This window comes from Acanthaster planci, linkage group LG19, assembly GCF_054643075.1.
Source record: "Acanthaster planci isolate LZ-2023a linkage group LG19, COTS_SCS, whole genome shotgun sequence".
Taxonomy (NCBI): Eukaryota; Metazoa; Echinodermata; class Asteroidea; order Valvatida; family Acanthasteridae; genus Acanthaster; species Acanthaster planci.
Window position 1 is genome coordinate 778,662 of NC_141795.1, and position 25,921 is coordinate 804,582.

General features: G+C 43.0%; 3 protein-coding genes across 4 annotated transcripts; all 3 read right to left on the reverse strand.

The window, feature by feature from the left end:
• Positions 1 to 365: 365 nt before the first annotated feature.
• LOC147795944 (S-crystallin 4-like) lies at positions 366 to 5,754 on the reverse strand. The gene is made up of 5 exons (XM_087129989.1): positions 5,516 to 5,754; positions 4,073 to 4,165; positions 3,578 to 3,693; positions 2,874 to 2,984; positions 366 to 1,780 (listed from the first exon to the last, which is right to left on the reverse strand). Exons 1-5 carry the CDS (start codon positions 5,646 to 5,648, stop codon positions 1,625 to 1,627), a joined length of 609 nt encoding a protein of 202 aa, XP_086986115.1. The 5' UTR covers positions 5,649 to 5,754; the 3' UTR covers positions 366 to 1,624.
• A 3,954-nt stretch (positions 5,755 to 9,708) lies between these two features.
• Positions 9,709 to 19,752, reverse strand: LOC110976750 (S-crystallin SL11-like). 2 transcript variants are annotated; one of them, XM_022230432.2, is made up of 5 exons: positions 19,545 to 19,752; positions 12,339 to 12,431; positions 11,847 to 11,965; positions 11,053 to 11,163; positions 9,709 to 10,519 (listed from the first exon to the last, which is right to left on the reverse strand). In XM_022230432.2, exons 1-5 carry the CDS (start codon positions 19,675 to 19,677, stop codon positions 10,361 to 10,363), a joined length of 615 nt encoding a protein of 204 aa, XP_022086124.2. In that variant the 5' UTR covers positions 19,678 to 19,752; the 3' UTR covers positions 9,709 to 10,360. The 2 variants fall into 2 exon arrangements, with proteins under 2 accessions (XP_022086124.2, XP_022086043.2); XM_022230351.2 differs by lacking the exon at positions 19,545 to 19,752 and adding an exon at positions 14,862 to 15,112.
• A 552-nt stretch (positions 19,753 to 20,304) lies between these two features.
• Positions 20,305 to 25,706, reverse strand: LOC110976867 (S-crystallin SL11-like). The gene is made up of 5 exons (XM_022230564.2): positions 25,312 to 25,706; positions 23,187 to 23,279; positions 22,698 to 22,816; positions 22,287 to 22,400; positions 20,305 to 21,380 (listed from the first exon to the last, which is right to left on the reverse strand). Exons 1-5 carry the CDS (start codon positions 25,442 to 25,444, stop codon positions 21,225 to 21,227), a joined length of 615 nt encoding a protein of 204 aa, XP_022086256.1. The 5' UTR covers positions 25,445 to 25,706; the 3' UTR covers positions 20,305 to 21,224.
• Between the last annotated feature and the right edge of the window lie 215 nt (positions 25,707 to 25,921).

The following is a 25,921-nucleotide window of genomic DNA, read 5'->3' on the forward strand; positions in this document are numbered from 1 at the left end:
TACATTGTATACGGTACGAGAGCAGGGGTGAATCTAGAATTTTCTGAGGGAGGGTCAAGGAAATTTTGGTCGTGCAAGGGGGGGGGGTCACTACATGTAGTTGTCGCCTTGGTGAAGCTCTTTGAAACTCTTTGCTTTGTTCTTAAACGTAAATGCAAACTATGGTTTATGCTTTTTGGCGGGTCTTCCGAGTCTTAAGATGTAGCCCGCCCCCCGAAGAAATGGCAATGAGCGGGGAGAGGGGCGGTTCACCAGCGTCGGGGGGGGGGTTATGGTAACACTGTGGAAGTTAATCTGTTCGACTTTTGTGGTTCTGAAAACTGTTATTTTTAACTCGACGTCTCGAACATCAAGAATGCACATAGTTTATCTTTGGGGTTTGTAGTTGGTTTATTGAAAGCTGCATGTGATAGAGACTTGCTGAAATTAGAATTAAGGCAATATTTAGCTGTCAATAAAATGCACTGAAACTATCCATGCTTGGGTTCCCACGACCGAACCCACACTTTACTAAAGATTCGTAGTTCCGAATAAACACTTACGAAGTAGACATTCTTTTTGCCGAATCCCAATTTCTAACGATAGCGTGCCGTTATAGCAATGGCTAGCAAAGCTTTTTTGCACTGAAAGCGGTCCCTGTGTTGCCTACTGGTCGAAATGATAAAAATTAATTCTTTTCTTGTCGTAATGACAAAATATTGACAACATTCCAAGAAAACGTAAGCTCATGCTTGTGGCGCCCCCAAGCCTTGATTTACGCCGACTAATTTGATAGTGGAGTGCAGTAAGACGTTTGTAGTACATAGCAGGGGTTCGAATCCCGTCAGAGCAAGCGCGTTTCTGAGAAGTGGATAGTTATCAGAGACACCCAGGCAAAACAGGGTCTTTTCAACCCGATAACCTTATGTTATGTAGGGGGCAACTTTGGAATGGGTTTCTTAGAATATCCTGTGCTGCGAAACTTTTGTGAGGCTTTTCATAAAGAGGGGTATGAATGCACTCGTTAAGTACAGCAAGGAATTTATGCACCACTCTGTCAGTATTAAGGTCATGACAGGCATTTACCTTAAATGAGGTGGTATCACTACCTAAAACATTGTCAGGTAAGGTCTTAGGTGCTTGGAAAGACGTAACTCTATCAAAATAATAATATATCTACTCTCCTGTAAAACTTTAAAAAAATACCATGCATGTCCTTCGAAGTTTAAAAAAGCCTGATTTCATTACCCTTCCCTCTACATATTGCAGCATCTTCAACTAATTAAAGCCTATCATTGTAACATACAGGCCACCGTATTCTTTCTACTACATGGCAAGCAATGTCAGCAAAAGTATAAACCTCCACACTTGACATTATCAATTAGTTTTACTACGTAGCAGTGAAATGTTATTAGACATTCGTCTTCCCTTTCATTTCTTGAATAATCACAGCATGAAGGTGAGTCAGACAGCAAATGGCTAGTTTTTGTGTTTAAATGTGCTTCTATGATCAATCGGCGAAAAGAGCCAAATGTGTTGCAAAATGAGGCGTCGAAACATGAATGTTGTAAACATGAGGGAAGCTAAGCCGTCTTGTGTACATGTATTTGATTTTGTTTTCACCCGTTAGTCAAGAAGACTGAACTTATTGTGTTTGGGGGCGATTTTTCAAGTAAGCAGCGATCTTGGGGTCTTTGGCAACACGTTCCTTCAGGCTGTAGAGCTTCGGGTACTCTTTCAAGACGTCGTCTTTAAGGCTTAATTCCATGCTCACGTAGAAGACGATGTCAGCTCGCGAGATCTGAAAATAACAGCGAATCAAACTGCGAAACTGATAACATTGAAGCGGCCTGAATGGCGGCCAGGGGCTTTGTTGACTATTTTGCATGGTATTTTCTATATTTCCAAGGAACTTACACATGGCATGCAACGGGACATGAGAAAACATGAAAATGCCAGGGAATGAGGCTGTGTATTGATGAAATCGCTTTCCAGTATCACGGTCATTATGTGGGTACTGCGTTATGGACAGGATAATGTTGTTTCCCTCCTGGAGGTTTGATGGGATTTTTAGGTCATATTAATACGTGCGATTCACAATAGTGCGCCTCCAAGAGTTCGCAACGCGTCGACCAATCACAGAGCGCGAAATCTGTCGACCCTTTCCAAACGCGCACTGGGTCGACAGATTTCGCGCTCTGTGATCGGTCAACGCGTTGCAGACTCTTGAAGGGGCACCATTGTGAAACGCCCTTATTGAAGCGGAAATCCTTCGGGCAAGCACTTAAGAATAATCTTCTTTGCTCGACGTTCTGTTGTGCGTTGCTCTTTCTTTCGATGTATTACTAGATAATTTGTTTACTTAGGCCCCCTGGGGGTAACTTTGGCACAAGCCACACCCTTGGTTGTAGTCGTCATATCTTTTCAACGCGCTATATGAATGATATAAGATTTTCTCAAAGGATTCTATGAAAGAAATTTTATCATGAAATACTGCTGGAAGCTTGACCTGAAGGAGTTTTCATGTGTAAGACTTCGTTATAATCTTTTTCAATGTTTTTTCGTTTAAATTCCAGCAGCCTGTCAGAGTTGCCCCAAACCACGGGGTGAATTTGGAAGCACCCAACTAAACTCTAACTCACAACTGAAAGAAGTGGATGGATGTTTGCTACTACTAGACTAAACTGAAGGCTTCATGTGATAAACAGATCCTCTCAACAATGACAAATAATTTCTGTTTTTGGAAAAGCAGAAGTGATCAGGATTTTGATCTGCCAAAGTTACCCCAGCAACCTGTCGCCCGTGGTGCATTGTGGTACATGCGTTTCCATCTAAAAAGTCTTGTGAGAAGGCTGAAGGCCCCTAGATAGTTCGATGGGTAGTAGAAAAGTTACCTTAGAACCGACGAAGAAGCCGTCACCGCCGTTGTTTGTTTTCAAGATATCCTCCAACCCTTTCAGAAATCGAGGAGCTGTCTCGCCGTAGTAAGTGGCCGATAGTTCCTTCTATACACCGAGGAAGACAAATCAGTATAACTAGATAATAGGTGTGTCACAAAGATAACTCTCCTATAAATTCAGTTTAATGTACACCGACCATAGGCTTTTTCATATTCCCGTCGAGATGGTTTCAAATGCGTCAAATGACTCTCCATTCGTACCAGTAGCTTTAAAAATGTTTAAGCAAGCTGGCTAGTGTTTCCTATCACAAAATTATTCCGTCACTTCGAAGTATGGTGGTTCAGACAGAAAATCATCCGTCAAGGCTCGGCACTGTACAGAATTATGGCAAGGAGTCGTGGCGGTGCAGAGGTTGCGCCCGTGCATTTCCATCATCATTGCTCAAATCCTGTTAAGACCCAAAATCGTCGAGTGCCTTCTCCCAAGTTATTACCTTATTGCACTTTTTGTTCTGTCTAATTAATTACCAGGCTCGCGGGTACCTTCAGTTGTGGTGGAATACCGTGACTTCGACTTCTTCGTACCATAGCCTACCAGGTTTCTATAAATCCCTCCGTGGATATCTTGGTCACAAATTGATGCACAGTTTTCATGAAAATCATTCTGTTGGGACGGACACACTGAAAATACTTGCATACCTTCTTGGCTTCGTCTTTCTCGTAGAAGATCTTGCCCAGCGGATCCATGATATCCTTGAGGACGGCAGTAACCAAGTCAATTGTGGTCGTCTCCTTGTTACTGGCCCCGTTCAAACCTACAAAAAGGAGGAGAACATGCTTCAAGTAACTTCCATTATCAATTGATCTTTTTTCGGGGGGGAGGGGAATAGCAGCTCACTTAAAGTGACTGTGTCGAAACATCTGTGCTTATCACAACTATGCCCCGGTCGCCTAACACTACCTACGATCATCATTTTGACAAAACTATGTTTTCACAAATAGGCCACTACGTAAATTATGCGAACCTCTTCTGACTTACAACAGCACAATTGTCCGCCCATTTCGATTTTTATTTCATATAAAATACGCTTTTGAAGTTGTTCCAAGCACGATTCATAGCTGCCGCAGACTTAATATTAACACACGGTCATTATTTGCACAAAACAGCGAAAGCGATCCAACATGCTCACGTACCAAACTCCCTGGCCACGAAACCCTCGATCACACGACTCTGAGGGATAATCTTCCCGTCGACTTCCAAGTATGGTAGCTGCTGAAATGGGGTCGCTGAGGCAGGAATAAACAAAACTTTAAGACACACAGTTAGTTTCTAATCTAAGCGGGATTTTTCGTGCGCTGTAAACAGACTTTACAAAAGTGATAGTCCTGTGCGCACAAGACAAAGGGAGAAAAATCCAGCCTAGATTAGAAACTAATAGAAAAAAAAAACGATTTAATGGGATTTTCTGAAGAAAAAAATGAACAAAGTCAGAACACCTAGGAGAAAAGGATCAAAATTGCACCCTTGTACGTTTTCAATGGCCCTTGCCGCCAAGGCCATCTGTGGGCATGCGTGCTAAATTACGATTTTATTAGTGAAAAGGTCTATAGTAATTACACGATTCAATGGCCTGGCTGTCGTTTTTGAAAATGTTGGCTTTTATTTAACTCCAGTCTGAGGTTCACGAGGCTGTATTGACATAATGAGTGGGTTTTCATAGAATGGATTCACGCACCACTTGTCTGTTATGCATGAAGCACATAAGCGATATGTGGTGAGGTTCCCGTCCTGCATGTTTGACGTCACAGGTCGTGACACATTCACCGCGCCGATTCTGTTGTTACCAGGCAGTGGAGTGCTCCTCCCAGAGCATGCTTCAATTGGCCCAGACCAAATATGGACCTGGCTCATCCACGTTGTCGTATCTTCTGCGTAATGCACGTACTGTACATTTTATTTGTTGCAACTTGTCAGGCAGAAATTTCATGACCGTCTATTTTGTCGTGGTTTTTAATGAGCCAGTTCAGTATTTCGAAAAGCCAAGGCCTGTCGGGAAAGAAGCGCATGCGTGAGTCGGTGCATGGCTGTGCTGTTAGGACATGTCGAGCGCGAGCTTCCGAGTAGGCAGTGGTGTAAATTTGTGCCGAACATGGGGGATGGAGCGTGGGCAATCATTGGAGGGGGGGGGGGGCTTGCCTCGGACATTTGGAAAGCGAGAGGGGGGTGCTGAATCATATGACAGTATGTAGGGGAGCAATGTTCATGATACGGATGTACATATGTGATTATCTATTACATTTATACAGAATCTTACATCATCATTGATTATTCTCATTTTTTAAATGTTAATCAATACATATTGGTTGTTGGAAGTCCGAAAAACTCTTCACAATGCGCCTTATTTTTTTTCTCACCAGGGAAAAGTGTTTTTTAGGGGGGTCATTCAGTAGCCCATGCCCACGGTGGTAAAAAAAAGTCCGGGTATACTTCCCATCCCCTGGGATTTACGCCCTTGCTGGTAGCCCTATGCATGGAGTTGAGACTTGTTCGAGAAGCAGGCTCATTCGGATGGGATCTACACGTTATTATCTACGTTCTCAACTATAGCGAATCGTTGCAAGTCTGGCCCTACTTACTCGGCTTGTGCTTGACCCACTCTTCGGAGCTGTAGCGGACGTCTTCGAACTTCTGGCCCACGTAATTAAGCATCATGCGGGTCGGCTCTGCCCTCCCGCGGATATTGAAGTACACAAGTTTGTAGGAAGGCATCCTTGTTGGATGATGCGTGGAGCAAGGCTGCACCTGACTTGTTCGCTCAGTAGGCTACCGTAGAATCGACTGCAGAGATAAATTCCCTCACTCCGCTACTCACAGATATAAAGTTCTATGTAAATTTACATAATACTTCTATTGTATGGAGCGTGCGCGCATTTATTCTCGCTTTAGAAAGGGTCAAGGGTATAGCTTGGTGATCTCTTTTCAAAATGTGCCAACTCATGGTGTCAGTCTTCGTTCCAGACGGATCTGAACGCAAAGCTGCTCTGCGCCCCTCACTACCACTCCAGAAAAGGATTTGCGGCTAGATGCCCAACTATACTGTATTTGTGATCAGGCACCACAGCAAGATTTCCTATAATTTTCAGCTCGGGGCGGCACTAAGATCCCCTTTTAACACGTCGGATCAGTCAGCCGCGGAAAAAAATGCATTCCCATTATGGCCTACGCATGCTGTGGGAAATCAGTCGTGTAGATTACAATGTAGGCGAGTGTTCATTTACACTCGGGACAGATCCCGCCTGACGAGATTTTGTTGCCAAGGTCATTTGAAAAGTTAAGGTGACACGCGTGTCAGCCCGCGTGGAATGAACATGTAAAGGAAAATGATTCTACCTCCATGGTTTGCACTGTCTCGGAAAAAAAGAATCGCGAACTGGCTAATACCAACAGGAAACTCAAATGTAGTTGTATTGTACGGTTGAAAGCACTCACACGAACTTAGCTTCCCAGCTCTACAGTCTTTGTTGTATGCACAAAGGGAATTTAACAACTCTTTTAATACCCTGTCGGTATGAATGTTCTGTCACTGCCTATTTTGGCAACTGTTGCAAAGTTTGTATAGACAGAAATGGAATAAATCTAATGCATAATTTGATGATCACTCTGCCAACAGAAACCTCTCACCGGCAACGTGTAATTTACATATACAGGGTACCGGCGACCTTTAAAAAGAAGCCCAGTACTTGCAATGTTTATGGAACGGACGGCGGGGTGGATCCAGGATTTTGTTGCTGGGGGGGGGGGAATTTCAGTTTGTGCAAGGGGGGAGGTACTACCTGTTGTCCTTTTAATGAAGTCATCTCTTTGCTTTGTTGTTAACCATATATACGCAAAATAAGTCTTCTACATTATTATGCTTTTAGGGGGTCTTCTTTAAGACATAGCCCCTCCCCCAAATGGGAATGAGTGGGGGAGGAGGTTGACCCCCGACCCGTGGGTCCGCTCCATGGGGGTTTGCGGTGACGTCGTGGTGGTTAATCCTTTTTCAGTTCTGTGGTTCTGAGGTTTGGTTGTTTCAACTCGAACTCTCGAACATCAGGAATGTATAGGCCTACATGAACTTTTTCACCATCGAGGCCTTAGTGTCGGACTTTTTGAGCAAGCTCTCCCTGACCCCTCCCCATCTCACACCTCGCCCGAAAAGGTTTGGGCGTTTCAAGTACACTGTAAAAAAATATAACCTAGAAAATCGTATGGGATTGAACGTTACCCAAAGCAGAGTTGTTTATGAGTGCTTCAATTGTCAGACCCAAAATCATGGATTACGTGTCGGTGCACATGGACAATTACCTGCATACTGTACTGTACGAACATCCATTCTGGTTCCAAAGGCTGAAGTCGGCGCTACTCTCTCTCTCTCTATAACTCTGACCCAAAGCAGCCTAGTATACGAAGCTGTAAATACAAAACCAAGAGTGCCATACAATTTTAAGTCGTTTAAACACCTTACTCAGTTAAAACTAGATAAGTCCTTCAAACGAGATCCTTTCAAATTATTTTTTTTCTACGTTGGCAGTGGTACGCTTCTGTAGGAATATAGGCCTACCTCAGAAAAAGGATTTTTTCCAAAAAGAATGGTTCTTAAAATATACCTCGTAAGAGCGAACTTGGAAAAAATCACACGAAAACGAACTTCAAAAATATACATGTACTGCATTTTTTGAAGATGTGTACTTGATGGCACTACAAGGCTTCCGTACTCCCCGCTATACTCCCTCCCCCTGTGATACATTTGCTTGGTTTATTTTTAGTCTATAATGAAATTGAAAACTGCACGTACATGTAGTAGGGACTTGTAGGAAAGGATTGAGCCAATATTCAGATGTCGATTTGTTCGAAATGAGCAAAGAAAAATTATGCGTGGGCTCCCAATTCTGAATCCACACTCTACTATGAAAAGATTCATAGTTCCGAATAAACACTTACGCTCACGAATTAGCAATCCATTCTTCCGAAATATACCCAGCAAGAAATGAGACCGAGGGGTACCCCCCCAACATGTCCAATCCCTATACACATTCCAGACTATTGTTACCTAACACATCCCCCCCAAGATGTCTGAAAGGAATTCCCCAGATTCCTGTGAGACAATGACCAACACAAAAAGGGGGGGGGGGTTCTCTCCGTCTCATACCTTGCTGCATATGTTCCGAAAACACATTTCTACCGATAGCCTGGCGTGAGCGATCCTAGCGGCTTGTAAGGTCACAGTAAACAATAACCACTCTTGTCAGTGTATACATATGCAGCAAGATATGAGACGGAGAGAACCCCCCCCCTGCTTTGTGTTGGTCATTGTCTCGCAGGAATCTGGGGAATTCCTTTCAGACATCTTGGGGGGATGTGTTAAGTAACAATAGTTTGGAATGTGTATAGGGATTGGACATGTTGGGGGGGGGTACCCCTCGGTCTCATTTCTTGCTGGATATATGTCAGTGGTAGACTACAAGAAGTTCCGATTGTACTGAAAGATTTGAGCACTGGACTCACAAGATTATCACACTGAAAGTAGTCAACGTACCTTCTGGTCGTGATGATAAAAACCTAGCTCTTATCTAGTCATACTGACAAAATATTGACAACATTCCAAGAAAACGTAAGCTCATGCTTGTGGCGCCCCCAAGCCTTGATTTACGCCGACTAATTCTGTAGTGGAGTGAAGTAAGACCTTTGTAGTACACTGAACATGCATATATATATAGCAGGGGTCCGAACTAATGTTGTGCAAAACCGAACCGACCCTAAACCGACTTCAGATCGGGTCGGTTTCGATTTTGCTTTTGTGGTTGTCGGGTCGGTTAAGCTACACATGTATTGTGAAAAACCAAAAATAACCGAAAAACTGAAAAGGGAAATTCACGTGATGAATTTACTCGTTTGAACTTCAGAGTACATAGCTAAACTCATATGTTAGTAGCGACAGTGACGCGGCACATCCAAATAAACAAGCGCCATGCAAACGCTTTCTGAGTAGACCGGACCGCGGCCGCACTCAGTGGCACACAAAATTCAAGCCAGCTCGGTCAACTACGCAACAAGACTCGACGGTTTTTCTTTCGGAAAAAAACGAGGCGGGTGAAACAAAGTTACATACGGGAATGCAGAAACCGATTCCGCATACTCTGTATATACTTTGTTTCGTCTAATCGAAAAGACGAAAACAAATCTTGTTCAAACATAAGTCTGAATACACAAAACATCTGAAAATACTTTGCTGTCCCAAACTTTTTTGAAAAGGTTATTTCAGAACACGGCGATCTCTTTAAATTTTCTGGTAGCAGCGATGCTCTTGCACACATACGATGATGAAAAATCGTGACATGCGCAGTTGTGCAGTTGGAATACCGAACAATGTGAATGGTTTGCAGACATACAAACTAACCTCATCAGGATCTGGGACAATACGACTACGTCTGACAAGTATATTCATCTATATTCATACAATACTGGCATATATGTTCAGGCACAAAACGGATACAATTTGTATGGAATAAAGAATTATTGGCCCAAACCAGACGTTCCGATTTTTTTCGGGTTCGGTTACATTTTTGTAGGTTCGGTTCAGATTTTCCCCGATTTCTTGTCGGTCGGTTCGGATTCAGTTTATGTCTGTATTGTTTCGGATCGGTTTGGCTTAATTAACCCAATCCGATGCACATCATTAGTCCAAATCCCCGTCAGAGCAAGCGTGTCTACAAGCCCTTAGAAACACTGAAAACATGTCTCTTTCACAAGTGGGGACTTGTTACAAACACTCAGGCAAAACAGGATCTTCTCAACCCGATAAGCTTTTATTGTAAGGGGTAACTTTGGAAAGGATTTCTTAGAATGTTTTGTGCTGCGAAACCCTGATGGGCTTTTCGGAAAGAGGCGTATGAACGCATCCATATTTGTACACCACTCGTCATTGTTAGAGTCACGACAGGCATTTACATACTGGGAAACCGGTCGAGTCTTAAATGAGGTGTCCATTACTACCTAAAACATTTTTGGGGAAGGTCTTAAGCGCTAGAAAGGAGAAATAGACAGAACTCTATCAAAACAGAAATATACATACTCTTCTGTGAAAATTCAAAAAGGACCGTGCATGTCATTCAAAGTCCAACAAAACCATATTTCACTACCCTTTCCTCCACATCTTGCACCGTCTTCGATTAATCAAAGCCAATCATTGTATCAATATTGTATGCTTGTATCAATCAATCAGCCAACAAGTGGTTGGTTTTGTGTTTTAACGTGTTTTTTGATCAATCAGGGAAAAGTGCCAAATATGTGCAAAATGTGGAGCCGTATCAAACCACGTTTTAAACATAAATGTTTCGGTTCCAAATGTGAGGGCAACAAAGCCCTCTCTATCAAATGGACTCTACTCTGTGTTTGATTCTGTTTTTATTCTGTCAGTCAAGAAAAGTGGATCTATCTGCTTAGAATTGTGTTTGGGGGCGATCTTTCAAGTAAGCAGCGATCTTGGGGTCTTGGGCAATACGTTCCTTCAGGCTGTAAAGCTTCGGGTACTGTTTCAAGACGTCGTCGTTACGGAAAGCTTCCATGCCCACGTAGAAGATGATGTCAGCCCGGGAGATCTGAAAAACCATTAATCAAAACTGCGATAATAAAAAAAGATTTAAGCGGCTTGAATGGCGGCAAGGGGCTTTGTTGGCTCCTTTGCATAGTATTTTCTATATTTCCAAGGAACTTGCACAAACCCTCTCCGTGGCATGCAACGGGACATGAGAAAACATGACGATCCCAGAGAAGAAGGCTGTGTATTGATGAAATCGTTTTCCATCACGGTCATTGCGTTGGTACTGCTTTAGGATGATGTTTTTTTCCCTCCTGGAGGTTTGATAGGATTTACAGGTAATTTTCGTTGGAGAGGATTTTTTGGGGGGCAAGCACTTAAGAACTATGTTCTTTGCTCGAAGTTCTGCTCTGGGTTGCTCGTTTTTTACCAACCGCTAGATATTTTGATTACACAGTATTTGCTAGCATCGATCATTGCAACCTGTCGCCCGCAGTGTTTTGTGCTTCATGCATTTCCTTCCAAATAGGGTTGTGGGGAAAATCAGCTATGCTGACGGTGCCTCGATATTTCGTTGGGTATTAGCGAAGTTACCTTAGAGCCGACGAAGAAGCCGTCACCGCCGTTGTTTGTTTTCAAGATCTCCTCCAACCCCTTCAGAAATCGAGGAGCTGTCTCGCCGTAGTAAGTGGCCGATAGTTCCTTCTATACACCGAGGAAGACAAATCAGGAGAACTAGATAATAGGTGTGTCACAAAGATAACTCTCCTACATGCATGTTATGTATCGACCGTATTCATGTTCCCTTCGAGATGGTTTTGAGAAATTTACTAAAAAGATCTTTCTGTGTTTTCTACATGAAAATACGTTTAACGACTTTCTGTTCCCATAGCTGCTGCGCGGTTGGCGCTTCCCATTGCAAAATCATCCCGTCACTTTGAAGTAGCCTATGGTGGTCCAGACTGAACCAAGCTGCTTCTTGTCGTGAATGCTCAGCATCATCCATAATGACGGCAAGGACCTGTACACTCTAAAAACTCGCTGAATGGGACCCAATAGGTCAATCTGACCCGGAAGTTTTTAGAGTGTAGTGGCAAAGTTGCACCGTCCATTTTCATTTAGCCTTGCTTAAATCCCGGTAGGTCCCAAACGTACACTGCCTCCTGAACAGTTGTCATGTTTTCACATTTCGTCTCTCCAATTAATGACCAAGCTCGCTGGTACCTTCATATCATGGTGGAGTATGGAGTCACGAGTTGAATAAGACTTCTTCAAAATATATCATAGCCCAGCAGGTTTATCCCGTCATGGATATCTCCTTCACAAATTGATGTACAGTTTTATGAAAATCATCTGTTAGAACAGAAACACTGGAAATACTTGCACACCTTCTTGGCTTCGTCTTTCTCGAAGAAGAGGATCTTAGTCAGCGGATCAACGATGTCAGCGACCACGGCACCAACCAAGTCAATTTTGGTCGTCTCCTCGTTGTTGGTCCCGTTCAAACCTACAAAAAGGAAGAGACATGTTAACAATACGTGCCTCAATAACTTATCACAATCAATTCAGTTTTTGGGAGAGAATTAGCGGCTCACATCGACTGTATCAAAAACACCAGTGCTTAAGTTATATCACCACTGTGCCCAAGCCGCTTGACACTTCCTACAATTACTTCTTTTGACAAAACTATGTTTTCCCAAGAACGTAAATTATGTGAACCTGTTTGGTCTTACACCACTACGGACTGCCCATTTGGATTTTTACCGCATAAAAAACACACTGTTGAAGTTGTCCCAAACACGAGTTCATAGCTGCTAGAGACTTTATAACTACAAGATCATTATTGTACCGTAATACACCTGAAAAGCAATCAAACGCACCGAGCTCCCTGGCCAAGAAGCCTTGCATGGCACTACTCTGAGGGATAATCTTCCCGTCGACCTCCAAGTACGGTAGCTGCTGAAATGGAGTCGCTGTGGCAGGAATAAACAAAACATTAAGACACATTCATTAATACAACAGGAGTGGTGCCTTCTTTTAAATCTTCAAGCAAACCCTACTTGCCTTTGATTGCTCAAGCAGTTTATTGGGCCTTATAAGGCGACGTTCTTGACCAAAGATGTGCCAGGAAGCAATAAAATATTAAGGTTCAAATTTTTCTGTATTTTCTTTAAAGGGGGACAAATTCAGTGAAAACAGGGCTACATTTTCAACGAATTCTGAATAAAATCATGGAGGGCTTGGGGTTTTCTTTAAACTTCCAACTCAGCCGCAGCGTGTATTTTAATTTACAAAAATTCGAAACTTTTGTCATTCCAAAATAAGAAAACAATCAAATATTTTGCCTTTCTGTGAATCTGGAAGGTTCATTTTTAAATTGACAAGAGAAGGGGAAGGTTATAAAGGCTGACTTGTGTTTTTCGCTTTTGACAAAAGCCGTGTTTGTGAAACTCTTTCCATAAAATCTGTGTATTTCTGGGAAGAAATGAGTTTGCACATAGGCCCCCCTATAGAGAATAAGAAGCGTTTGCATAAAAAATAAGAAAGACTTGTAGAAAGACTTGAAGAAATTCCCGACAGCTCCAGGGAACGCGGTTTGCGTTGTTGCAAAAAATAAATTAGCCGATAGTGATTTCAAAGATTGCAACGCAGAATGAAATAGGTTAAGAATTATCAAATGATTGAATGGCGCATACGCGCATGCGCTTTTCAACAACATAAAATCAATGTACGATGCAAATCCTCCGTTGCCGTGGAACTATCGAGGACTGCGTGACGTTATGGAAAGTTCAAGTTCCAAACGTAAACATTATGAGCTAGACTTTATTAGTGTTGAATTAGTTTTTTTTCTTATCTCGTTTGTCATGACTGAGATTCCTGTATATTCTTACTGCAGTGAAATCACTCAATTTGCACGACAGATTCAGGAAATTGTAGCCAACTTAAATAATACCTAGCTGTTTTGGTTACTTTACTAAATTCCTGACATCATGTCTTCTATTAGGCCTGGCTGTCGTTTTTGAAGATGTTGACTTTTGTTTAGTTCCAAGACGGACTCGTATGAAGTCTAGCCTGAGGTCCAAAGGCTGTATTGACATAGTGTGCAGATTTTCATAACGTGATTCACGCACTGATATCATATCAGACGCGGATGTTGAACCTCCCCCCCCTATTCCGAGACATAAGAAAGGTTAGTAAAACATGGGGAAAGTTATAAAAAATAACTAACGTGTGCCAATACCATTGTTAACAAATTATGCAATTTAATGTTTCTTTATTGTTTCCGCTTATCCGAAAAAATGAGACATTAAACATAAATCTCCGCCCCCCACCCCGGGAAAATTCCCGGATCTGTCCCTGGGTGTGGAGATATAAGTAGGTAAGCGTTATACGGGACGGAGGCGTAGGCCAACCCCAACCAGATGTCAAAACCCTATCGACACTAGATCTGGACTGTACTACCTAACACCCCCCCCCGTCTGAAAAGAATTCCTGCGATTCCGGTCAAACAATACCCAACACAAAAGGTAGAGGGTCTCTCGGTCCATATCTCGCTTCAACTGTATAGTTATATAGTGAGGTTTCCTTCATGGTTGACGGTCGGAGGTCGGAACACCGGCACCAATTCTGTTGTTACAAGCTGGGCGTGAGTGCCGTTCCAATGCACGCTTCAAATGGTCCAGACAATTATAACTAACCCGACTGATACTCGATAATATGCGAGGCTGGTTTCACAGCAATACACGTACAGTACATTTTATTTAACCCAATTTTTCTGGCAGAAATTCCACGACTATTTTGTTTGTTTTTTAACTGTCCCCGTAGCCTCGGTGTCGAGATTGAAAGGTTCGGGTTGTCGTCATCATTTACTCCGAGCTGGAATGTTTAAACTTCCAATTAGGCAGTGGCGTAAATTTGGGCCGGAAAATTGAAAAGGGGAACTATGCGAAGGGGTAGATGACCAGACGTGAAAATTTGAAGGGGGGGGGGGGGCTGGGGAGTGGGTGCTGATCCCATATGGCCTCCTAGAGGGGGCGATGTTCATGATACAGATGTGCACTTTTATGCCGAAGTTTACGTAAGAAAGGCATATTTATGGCTTTTTACTGTGCTTTTTTGAGTGTTGATAAATACATTTTGTTTGTTGGTTTGTCCAAACATTCTTTACAATGCAGCTTAAATTTTTTCTTACTACGAGGGGGATTAATGATTCAACCCCCTGGTCAAAAGTGTGGGTGGAGGGATATATATCCCTCATCCCCAGGGATTTACGCCCATAAGTAGTATGACTCGTTCGATCATTATGACATAAAGAGGCAGGCTCGCATTTGGGCGGCCCCGGGTTTCCGTGCTGCTGCTATTATCCACGTGCTCAACTGGCGAAACATTATCCTTATACTTACTCGGCTTGTGCTTAGCCCACTCTTCGGCATTGTAGCGGACGTCTTCGAACTTCTGGCCCGCGTAATGAAGCATCATGCGGGCCGGTTCTGCCCTCCCGCGGGCATCGAAGTACACAACTTTGTAGGAAGGCATGTTTGAATCGAAGGTAGACGTACGTACGTGTGGAGCAAGGCCGTACCCGACTCGTTGACTTAGTGCCGTAGCATCGACTGCGCATCAGCTTTCTCTCATCACCAGCTTTATACATGCAAACACTCTCCACACTTCCATAGCAATCGAGTGTGTACCCAAAGGGTCAAGGGCACAGCCTAGTGCCCGTGGCCTCTTTTCAATATGTGCCAACTCATCTAGTATTAGTCTTCATTCCAGACGGATGTCCGCAAAGCTGCTATGCTCCCCTCACTCTAGTACTACGCACCCCAGAAAGGCATTAGCGGTCAGATGTGCAACCATACTTTAAAAACAGCCCTTGTCAAAATGTTGTATTTATCGTCAAATGAACCTCCAAAGGCACCACAGATTTCCTATAGTTTTCAGCTCAGGGCGGTACACGTAAGACCCCCCCCCTTAAAGATTGGATCGGTCAGCAGCTGACAAAATGCACGGCCTCCGTTTTTCCTGGTTAGGAATTCGGAAATCAATCGTGCACATGTACATACATGTAGATTACGATGTAGGCGGTTGTTAATTCACAACACATCATTGATAGCGATTTCATATTTTATATCTGTTTATTTTTTGAGAAATCTAAAATGTAAAACCTACAAAGCAGCATTATTGGTCTTTTTCCGTGAAAGTTTCTGATTCGTTAATTTGAGACGTCATCCTAAAGAGCCGAGTTAGTTTGAATGATATGGCCGGGGCTGGCCCGCCTCCACAACTCAGCTGTCCCATGCTTGATTTTTATAAAACTTATGATGCATGTGAAACACTCAGTTTCAGCACCAACGTGAATTTTCAATATTATCGTTTAATTTGTTGTTACGCCGTCATTTGAAATTTAAGGCTACAAGCGTGTCAGCCTGAGTGTATCGTGCATGTCCGCGAGTCCGTGGAAACAAAGTTGCCTGTACAGTACATTTTCGGCGGACCTGTCTGGTCAGACCCACAGGAAATTCAAATGTACGGTTGAAAGCACCCCCCCCCCAAAAAAAAAACTTGGCTTCCCTGCTCTTTGTTGTATGCAAAAAGGAAATGTAACAAATCGGTCAAGAAACTCCAGTCAGTTTAAATGTTCTTTCATTGCCGTTTGGGCAACTGCTGCAAAATTTATATAGACAAAATGGAGTTTTAACCTAAAGCATAATTTGACATATCATTCTGTCGACGACAGTGTGACCACCAACGCTTTATGGTGATGGAACCGTCGACCTTTGATTAAAAAGAAACGAGTTTCATTTTTGAAATGTGGGACCAGTCAGTAAGAGGCATACAATGTATGTGGTACGGAGGGCAGGGCGGATCCAGGATTTTGTGCTGGAGAGGGGAGGGGTGCGGGAATTCATGTTTGGGCAAGGAAGGAGTTACTATACGTAGTTGTCGCCATTGGTGGTCATTGTCACTTGGCTTTGTTCTTAACCGTACACGCAAAATAAGTCCTCTACATGACTTATGCTTTTAGGAGGTCTTCCCACCTTTAAGACGTAGCACTTCCCCTAAATCACCACGAGCGGGGGTATATTTGTTGACGCCCGTAACTCCCCTCCTTGGGGTGTTGTTGGGACGCTGTGGTAGTTAATCTTTTTCAGTTCTAACGTTCTGAGAAATAGTTGTTTCAACTCTACGTCTCAAACATCAAGAATGTGTAAGCCAACATGGCCTTTTTTATATACCCAGTGTCACATATTTTGAGCTAGCCCTCCCTAAACATCCAATCCCTCTCGCCAGAATATCTTACCCGAAAAGGCCCGGACATTCTGCGTGCATTGTGAAAAAAAATGAACCCGAGAAAATCTCACGAGATTGGTAAAACGGAAGGTGGCGCTTCGGCGTTACCCGAAGCAGAGCTGTTTGTAGTATGGCCTGTTTGTTTCACACCGATCAGGATCGCGATCAGGATCGCGACCAAGGATCCCTAAGCTGGTTCGCGCTGTCCATTAGGTGGTTCTGGTGTCAGTGAATCAACGTCAAATCACGGATCGCGATCTGAAACAAACAGGCCCAGACTGGTGCGACAAGAGTGTCTCACTTACTGGAACCAAAATGGTGGATTAGGCGTGGCAGTGCACATGTACAATTAGCACACAATATACTGCATGCTGTACTGCACGCATAATGGACATCCATTCTTTTTTCCAATGACTAAAGTTGGCGCTACAGCTCTGACCCAAAGCAGCCCAAGAAGCTGCAAGCACAAAAGCCACGAGTGCCATTCAATTTTAAGTTGTTTAAACAACTTATCTTGTGTAAACTATATAACACTGTAAGTCGTTCAAAGGAGACATGTAAAGTCATTTAAACAAGGTAATTTCAACTTAGGGTAGGGCTAGTCAAATAATGAAATACTGACTTTTCCTTATAAGGTTGGTGGACTGCCTCAACGGCCCTTCCGGTCCAGCCCTGCTTTCCTTCCCAAGGGTCTTGTGGTCAAACTAGCCATTGCTTAAGTGAGTTGCATTACTTGGAAAGCGGTTCTACTCTTGATGGTTAATCCGTGCAACTTCAAATTAAGAAGCAATACAACATGTTCTATTGTAACGTGGTGATATTACCCTTTCCTCTACATCTTTGCACCATCCTCGATTAATTGTAACACACAGGCCACCGTACTCTCTACATGGCAAGCCAATGCCTTCAAAAGTTAAACCTCCATATTTTACATTTTCAGTTAGACTACGTAGCAGCAAAATGTTATCGGACATCCTTGTTCCTGTTAATTTGAAAATTTACTTTTAATTCGTCTTCCTTTTCACACCTTAAATGTAGCCGCGTAGCCAGGATTTGGGGGGGGGGGGAACTTCAAGCTTAAGTAGGGGCCGGAGGGGGGCTGACTGGATGTTGGACATATACACGTACGTAATGGTGATCACATCATGTTAAACATGTGTACCGTTTCCGATATGCAAGTTGGGGGGGGACTGGGGCAACGATTTTTCAGGGGGGGGCTCGTTTATTTCAAAATTCACCAGAGAAGTGAAAGACTATATAGCATGATTTGTGCTTTTCGGTTTTGACAAAAGCTTTGTTTGTGAAACTCTATAGACCTGTGCAAACCATAGAGCTATATCTAAGTTTTGTATATAACTCTATGGTGCAAACTGAAAACAATAGTGAGTTTGCACATAGAGAATAAGAAAGACTTGTATCAATAAATTTGAAGAAATTCCCACAAGCTCAAGGGAATGTAGTTTTTACGTTGTTTCAAATAATAATATGACGACGCACAATGAGAAAACACAAATTAGCGATTTGAAAGATTAGATTGCAATGCAGAATGAAACAGGTCAATCATTATTGAATGCCGTATGCGACGGATATAGAATTCCTTTCCAACAACAAAAATCAATGTACAACGCAAATCCTACGTTGCCGTGGACACTGCCGAGGACTCAGCGCGTGACGTTATGGCAAGTTCAAGGACCGAACACAAACACTGGACTAAAATTTGTGAGCTAGACTTTATTAGTGTTGCATTTCATTTGTTTTATCTTATCTCAATTAAGACTGAGATTCCTGCATATTCTTACCTGTGGTGAAATTACTTAATTTGCACAACGGATTCAGCAAATTTCAGCCAAATGAAATAATACCTGTTTTAATTACTTTACTAAAAAAATGTTATGGTCATTTTCTTCTATTAGGCCTTGCTGTCCTTTTTGAAGATGTTGGCATTTGTTTAGCTCCAATCAAGGCGGACTTGTATGAAGTCTAGCCCGAGGTTCATGGGGCTGTATTGACACAGTGTCACAGAGTTATTATGTGGGTTTTCACAACGTGGATTCACGCACTGATGTCAGGCGCGGATACAGGGGGGTGGATCCCCTTCCCTCTCTGATACAAAAACGAAAGGCAAAAAATTTTGAAAATTAAAAAAATGCTTTTAAGTGCACCAATATTGCAATCATGTAAACAATGTATGTCAAGCGGTGTATTCAGCTTTTAGTGTCGGGGGAATTCAAAAGCGAATGCAGCTTGGGGCTCATTTAAAATGATGTTTGGGGAGAAAAAATATGAAAAGCCACACTCATGGTCCTGGCATCCTTGCTTTTATTTCGTGGTGTTGTTTTCTTGCTAATGCAAACAAATTCCCGGTGCCCCCCCCCCGTCGTACCCCACTGATAAACAAAGCAGGATGATTGGACATTGAACAAGGCGCACAAGAGTTTGCCCCCTAAACACACACCACTGAAAGCTGGTGCCCCCTCCATAAGATGCTGGTGCCCCTTTGCAGCCCCTCCCCACCAGTAAAATCCTAGTTGCGTCAGTGTTCTGGACGACAAACACGACCGACTTACGACTTGACTTCAAGTCTAGTGTGTGCATAGGGGTGGGGTTAAAGTCAGTAGCCCGTCCCCTGGTCAAAAAGTGTGTTGGGAGATATATCCCCATCCCCTAGGATACGCCCATGCTCGTAGGTCTATAGTTGACTGATTACTGTGATGACATAGAGAAGAGCGTTCATTTGGGTGGGGTCTCCGCGCCATAAACTACCTTCTCAACTGGTAAAAAAGTGCCTAACTTACTCGGCTTGTGCTTGGCCCACTCTTCAGGGCTGTAGCGGACGTCTTCGAACTTCTGGCCCGCGTAACGAAGCATCATGCGGGCCGGCTCTGCCCTCCCGCGGCCATCGAAGTACACGACTTTGTAGGAAGGCATGTTGGAATCGTAGACGTGTGTAGCGAAGCCGCAGCTGACTTATTCGCTCAGTACCGATGACTCGACTGCAGAGATAAGCTTTTCCTCGTTCTGCTATAACCAGCTCATTTCGGTCAACAAATTTGCAAAATAACGGACACTTGTAATCGCGCGTTTACCTATTGATGTTCCCTGTTTAGAAGAGGTCAAGGGCTCAGTCCAGCGGCTTTTTATTAAAATGTGCCAACTCATGGCATCTGTTGATCTTCTTTCCAGACGGATCTGTGCGAAAAGCTGCTATGTGTCCCTCACTACACAATCCGGAAAAGGATTTGCGGCCAGATACGCGACTATGCCCTTAAAACAGCCAGAGTCACAATTTTGTATTCAGAGAAACTTCAAAGGCACAACAGCAAGATTTCTATACATAGTTTCAGCTTAGGGGTTTAAGATCCCCTTTTAAACATCGGATCAGTCAGCTGCGGATAAAATGCATTCCCATTATAGCCTCCAATTTACCCTGCTTTTAATAAATCGTGTAATTTGATGTAGACGAGTGTTAAGTCATACACAAAACATTGTTAATACGTATTTCGAGGTTAATTTCCATTTTTGTGAAATCTAAAACATAAAACGTACAAAGCAGCATTATTGGACACTGTCCCTGAAGGTTTCTGATTTATTAATTCGACGTCACTCCCAATAGAGCCGGGTTATTTCGAACTATCTCAGTATCTGGGGCGGATCCCGCTCCACAAGAACTCAGCTGTCCCACACTCTACAAAATTGAAATATATCGGAACAAAACAATACATAAATCACAGTTATATCGGTAAATTGTTGGTCGGCGGATCCGAGAATTCTCCCAAAAATCTTCATTTTTTTTTCAGTTCTGAATCCAGAAGGTCGGCGGATCCAAGCATTAATAAAAAAAAAACCCTCGCCTCAATTTCAGGACAAACATGAAGTTTCAGCTCAATTTGCCATTATGAGTTCATTGCTACGGACATTAACTTTAAGGCTATACGCATGTCAGCTTGCCTGCATCGAGCACGTCAGTGGAAATAAAGTTGCCTATATCTTTGGCAGACCTGCCCCGGGAAAATGAGCGCTGTGCGAGAATGGTATATCTGATTGGTGTCAAAATGACTGAAAGTCATAACCAAAAAAAAAAGTTTCCTGAAGGTTCAATGCGTGACACTGTGACGATACCGGAGAGAAATGTCGGCGTGGATTTCGCTCCAACGGCTCTTTTCTAGTTAAATTTCAAACAACATCACCCATCTGAGTGAAAAACAACATTTTAGTAATGAGGCAGGGAAACTACCCACTTCAAAAACCGCTGTTTGCAACGACTATAGCTCTGAAGTTAGAACATTTCGGTTAGTTTCAGCATGAAATACCATTGAACTGTTTAGAAAATAGCTAGCAATTACATGGGTCAGACTGTGTACGATTATTTAATGTGACAATTTTTTTTCAGCGTCACATAGAGTCGGTTACATAAAGAATGTCAGCTGATAACGTAGTTTGAAAACAAAAATCTCGACTGTTTTGGACACAGCGTTTCAGAATTGCGGTGTGGAGCGGTTCTTCATAAAGGCAGCCAATCGCGAATTGGCTGCCACGCGACTGCGCAGCGCCTCCATTTTCGGATACTTCTTCAGTTCTTCTGCGTCGAAGTATTCAGTCATCGCGAAGAAGTTGATGTCGGCCAGGGAAATCTGTGTAAGATGAAAGAAGAAATGATGACTGATTAGGTTGCTCAGTTTATAGTTTCAGTTTGTTTGCTGGTTGGTAAGCTGGGTCTGCCACTGCCTACTGGTAGCTTGTTGCTTTCCAAATTTACTTCCTTATGTGGCACGGAGCAACCCGGTTTGACGATTAATGAGCTTCGAGCTGGACCAAGAGAGGGTGCAATTTTCCTAGTGACGGAAGCTCCTTTGGTTGAAGCTAGTTCACAAACGACTATTTCTGAAATGCACGCGTTACAGTGGCGTCCCTACCAGCATAATGAACACTCCTGACTAACATGGCTCTTTTCAACGTACGAGGGGGTGCTTCTGCTCAAGGCGGATGAGTCAGTCCAGTATTTCATCAAGGCAAGGGCCGTTTTCCAATACTCAACTTCGTCTCCTCCTCAGGCTTCGTTCCCAAAACTAATCTCCTGGGCCTGAAGCGTTTAAATTATTGTTTTTGGCTTTCTTGCATCTTGTTTGATGTTCTGTGGCACTATTACACTGATTACTGCGCTTAAAGATTCAAAGTCAGCTAGTACAAAACAGTTGAACCCTGAGACGGAGCCGAAGTTGACTATTGGAAAATAGCTAAGGTCTTTTGGGAACAAACCGCGCGCATGAGTCGGCGTATCGATGCCCTGACAGAACAGACTATTGCGCACGCGTGTTGCTGTTCTCGAATAACCTCTGACGCACTTCAGTTTGAGCGTACGCTGTTGAAATAACAAACTGGCTAATTCCAAAAGGAAATTCAAATGTAGTTGCACTTGTACGATTGGAAGCACTCGCACAAACTTAGCTTCCCAGCTCTATGGTCTTTGTTGCATGCACAAAATAAATGTCCTTCACCGCCTTTTTGACAACTTAACTGTTTATTTTTTTGTATCTTACCTTGTCTCCAACAAAGAAGCCTGCATCCCCTCCTCCGTACATCTCAAACAATTTGGTAAGGCCTGCCATTCTCCTCGGCGCCTCTCCGTTGTAATACTTTGCCAGTCCAGCTTTCTGAAAACAAGCACGTCATACACTAATCGATTTTACAAGCCTGCAGAGCTTTCCAATATCGCATGGGAAGTTTGGAAAATAGGAATTTTGTTCGTTGCGAGTGTGATTTTTTTGATGGAATAGTAATGAAAAAAAAATCTTGACTAAAAGTTTACGATGACTCTTCTGTCAAACTATAATATTTATAGTGAGTTTAAACTAACCATGGCAGTCTGGAAGATGATTTTTCTCTTTTCCAAATTCCTAATAAACACGGAAGGAACAATCAAGTGAAAGTTCGTAAGTGTTTTTTATTACCTTTTTCTCTTCGTCTTTTTCGTAAAACTCAATTTGAAGGAGTGTTCCCATTAATTCGATCACCGTGTGATACACTGCGTCTATCTGCGCAGCTTCCCAACTATTGGAGCCGAGCAGACCTACGAAAAACAAGGAGTAAGCCGAAATCATACTGCTTGGAGTTCCAGTGATATTTTGATATTCCTTTCGTTACCTCCTCCTACACAAAAATAACCCTGGAGTATCGAGTTTCCACGGTGGTACGTCTCTCTCTTTTTCCACCTTTGCGGCCTATAGGTTCGAATGTCACCTGAGAACCATCGATGTGTACTTTTTTAGTACGCACGTTATTTGCCAACTTTTCTCGTTCCCACCGGCCTTAGAGGGGACTGGGAATGTCAACTTCTTTTCAAAGACGCATGCACGACGAAAGTTTGTCCAGCACTCATCTGATAGAGTTCATTCAAACAATGAAACGAGTCAACAACGATCACCTGAAAAGGTATTTACCGAATTCCCCGGCGAGATAACGTTCGATCGCTCCACTTTGAGGCAACTGCTTCCCGTCAACTTCGAGAACAGGAATCTGGCCAAGAGGAGTTTCTGCAGTAAAGAGAATAAAAATGATATTAATCTCTATTCATCCACGGTGCTGCCCTGTGATTATTTTCACATACACATTTAGGATTTTGAAAACATAGCACCATTTTGATTCCAAACTTTCAAAGGCCCACCCAAATGTTTAAATCTCAACTAGCCGTAAAACCTAGGCAGTCACAGCCTTGCCGACGTCCAGACGGTGGCATCACTCCCCCCCCCCTGAGCACAGGGCCCGGCGCCTCGCCATCTCGCCGCGGCGAGTGAAATCGTTGAATGTCTATCTCGCCGTGGCGAGTTATACGATCTTACAGGAGCGTCAAATTGATATCCCGTCGCAGGGAATGTTTCAATAGTTTTATAAGTCCTAGATTCAGCCCGCATTGTTTTTCAATAAGCCTGAAACGCTGTGAGATTTGGTTACATGTCAACGAAGCTTGTTTTCCAATATACAAGAAAGCAAAAGAAATCTTATTTTTTAATGTGAATTTCCACATTGAGATGAGGGGTACAGTGGTTTTATTCCTTCCTACATTTTCCAAGTGCCAAACAGAAGCAAGCGACCTTGAAGTGACATCAGTCGAAATTCATTAATTTATAGTATAATGGAGATCAAAAACAGTACTTTTACAAACGCAACGCATGAAATACCTCACAGCTTTGGATGCTCCAGGCAATAGGTTACTTAGTGCCGTAATCCTCAACTTAAGTGTAAGTTCACGGGTGTCATATGCACCAGGCCGGAAGTGTCGACCCGTGTTCAAATGTTAAATTCAAATAAGCTCTGTCCACTAAGCTCTCATCAAAAATATGTGCCAGATTTGCCCTTCACAGTGCCCGTCCATAATGGGTGGTTTGTGACGAGTGAACGCATGAATGTGAGGTCCAAGAACTTGGGAATTTCAATTTAGTAGATGAAAAGTGTGTGCTAGACTCCCTTTCACCTTCACTTCATTTTTCTTTTTGCCTCTTGAAATCTCCTAAATCATAGCAATCAAGGATATGTCTAAAATGGCAACACACATTGGCTAAAAATATGCATGATATGAGCGTCGCCAGAATTCTTTTTCAGCGGAGGGGGGCAAACCGTCTATAGTAAAAACAATAACATTTAACCGCCGGAGGGGGTCGATTTTCTTTCTTTTTTTTTCTCAAGCAAATAATTTCATTCTATTGTCATTTCTTTGGCTGGTTTCTTTTTCTTCGTTATTTTCAGTGTCCCCCTCGTGACGCTTATGCAAATACATGTATGACTATTTTAAGTATAAATGAAAAGGCACCGTAATCCTTTCAACAGGCAGTCTATTCAAGTAGGCCACACCATTTCCGAATATGGAAATTCATACCCAACAATGAGATTTCTTTGGTTGGTTTTCTTTTGTGTTGGAAATCAATCTTTGTTGAATCAAGTTTGGTTTTAAAGCAATCTGAAACCCAATTTCACTGAATTCCACCCTGATTATACATCTGAGAACAACGACACGATATAGATAGGATTTATGAAACTGCTGAAATATTTACTGCGGTGGGATTTCAATTTCACGCCGCGGTAAGATCGTGTAACTCGTGCAACGAGATACACATTCAACGATTTAACTCGCCGTGGCGCTTACTATCTTGAAAAAAAGTAACTCGAAAAAAATGGCAAATGGCCCTTATACGCTTCCGTAGCTTAGTGCTGGGGGCTCTCGCTGGGTCGCCTTCATCTCCGCCGTCTGCCTCATGCACGTACGTACATGTACATGTACAATACATGTACAAGGTTCAAGTACATGTATTACATACATGTACACGTTCACGCCCGCCGGTCAGAAACCGTTTACATAACATCAGTGCATATCATAAAGACTTTGTACATCACTCAAAGTGTTAACTACCCTTGGATTTTGGGCATAAAAGTTATTGATTGGAACAACGGGAGGTCAAATGGTGAACAAGGCTGGACTAGAACAGAGTGCTGCTGAGTGCTAGCCCCAAGCACCCTGAATAATTCAAGCATAGAACAGCAACGCGCCATGCATGACAGCTAGCTACTTACTCGGTTTCATGTCCGACCATTCCTCAGGGCTAACTCGGACATCCTCGAAATCGCAGCCACCGACCGCAAACAGCATTCTGGTCGCCTCCCCTCGTCCCCGACCGTCGAAGTAATACAGCTTGTAGGATGGCATCTTTGTAGGTTTTGAACACAACGCTGCTTTTGGTGGAACGATTTTCTGTTAAGTATGGCGCTTGCAGTCGTGCTGAGTGAGTGCATACGTTTTATAATTTATAGCTCCATGGAGAGTGTCAAATGCAAAGTGGACTAGCGCTATGCTGCTTGGACCTTGGTTGGACCATCGGACAAGCATGCTGGAACGCCAAAAATGTATGTGAACTTAAAATAGAAGCCACTGAACTACACGTGACAAAGTTCAACGTTTACTCGCAATTATTCCCAGACTTGCTGCTTTTTGTAACCCTGCCGTAGCCTGCGACGTGGCTCTCTACGATCTTTGGTCTCCTCTTCCAGGCGTTACGAAAGCAAAGTATAAACTAGGCCCGTAACGATAGCAACTCCTTATCTGGTTGGTCAACTGAATTTTGTCCCAAAACTAAGAAAACATAACATTACGAAATAAAGGCTTTAGTATAGTAAACCTACCGTA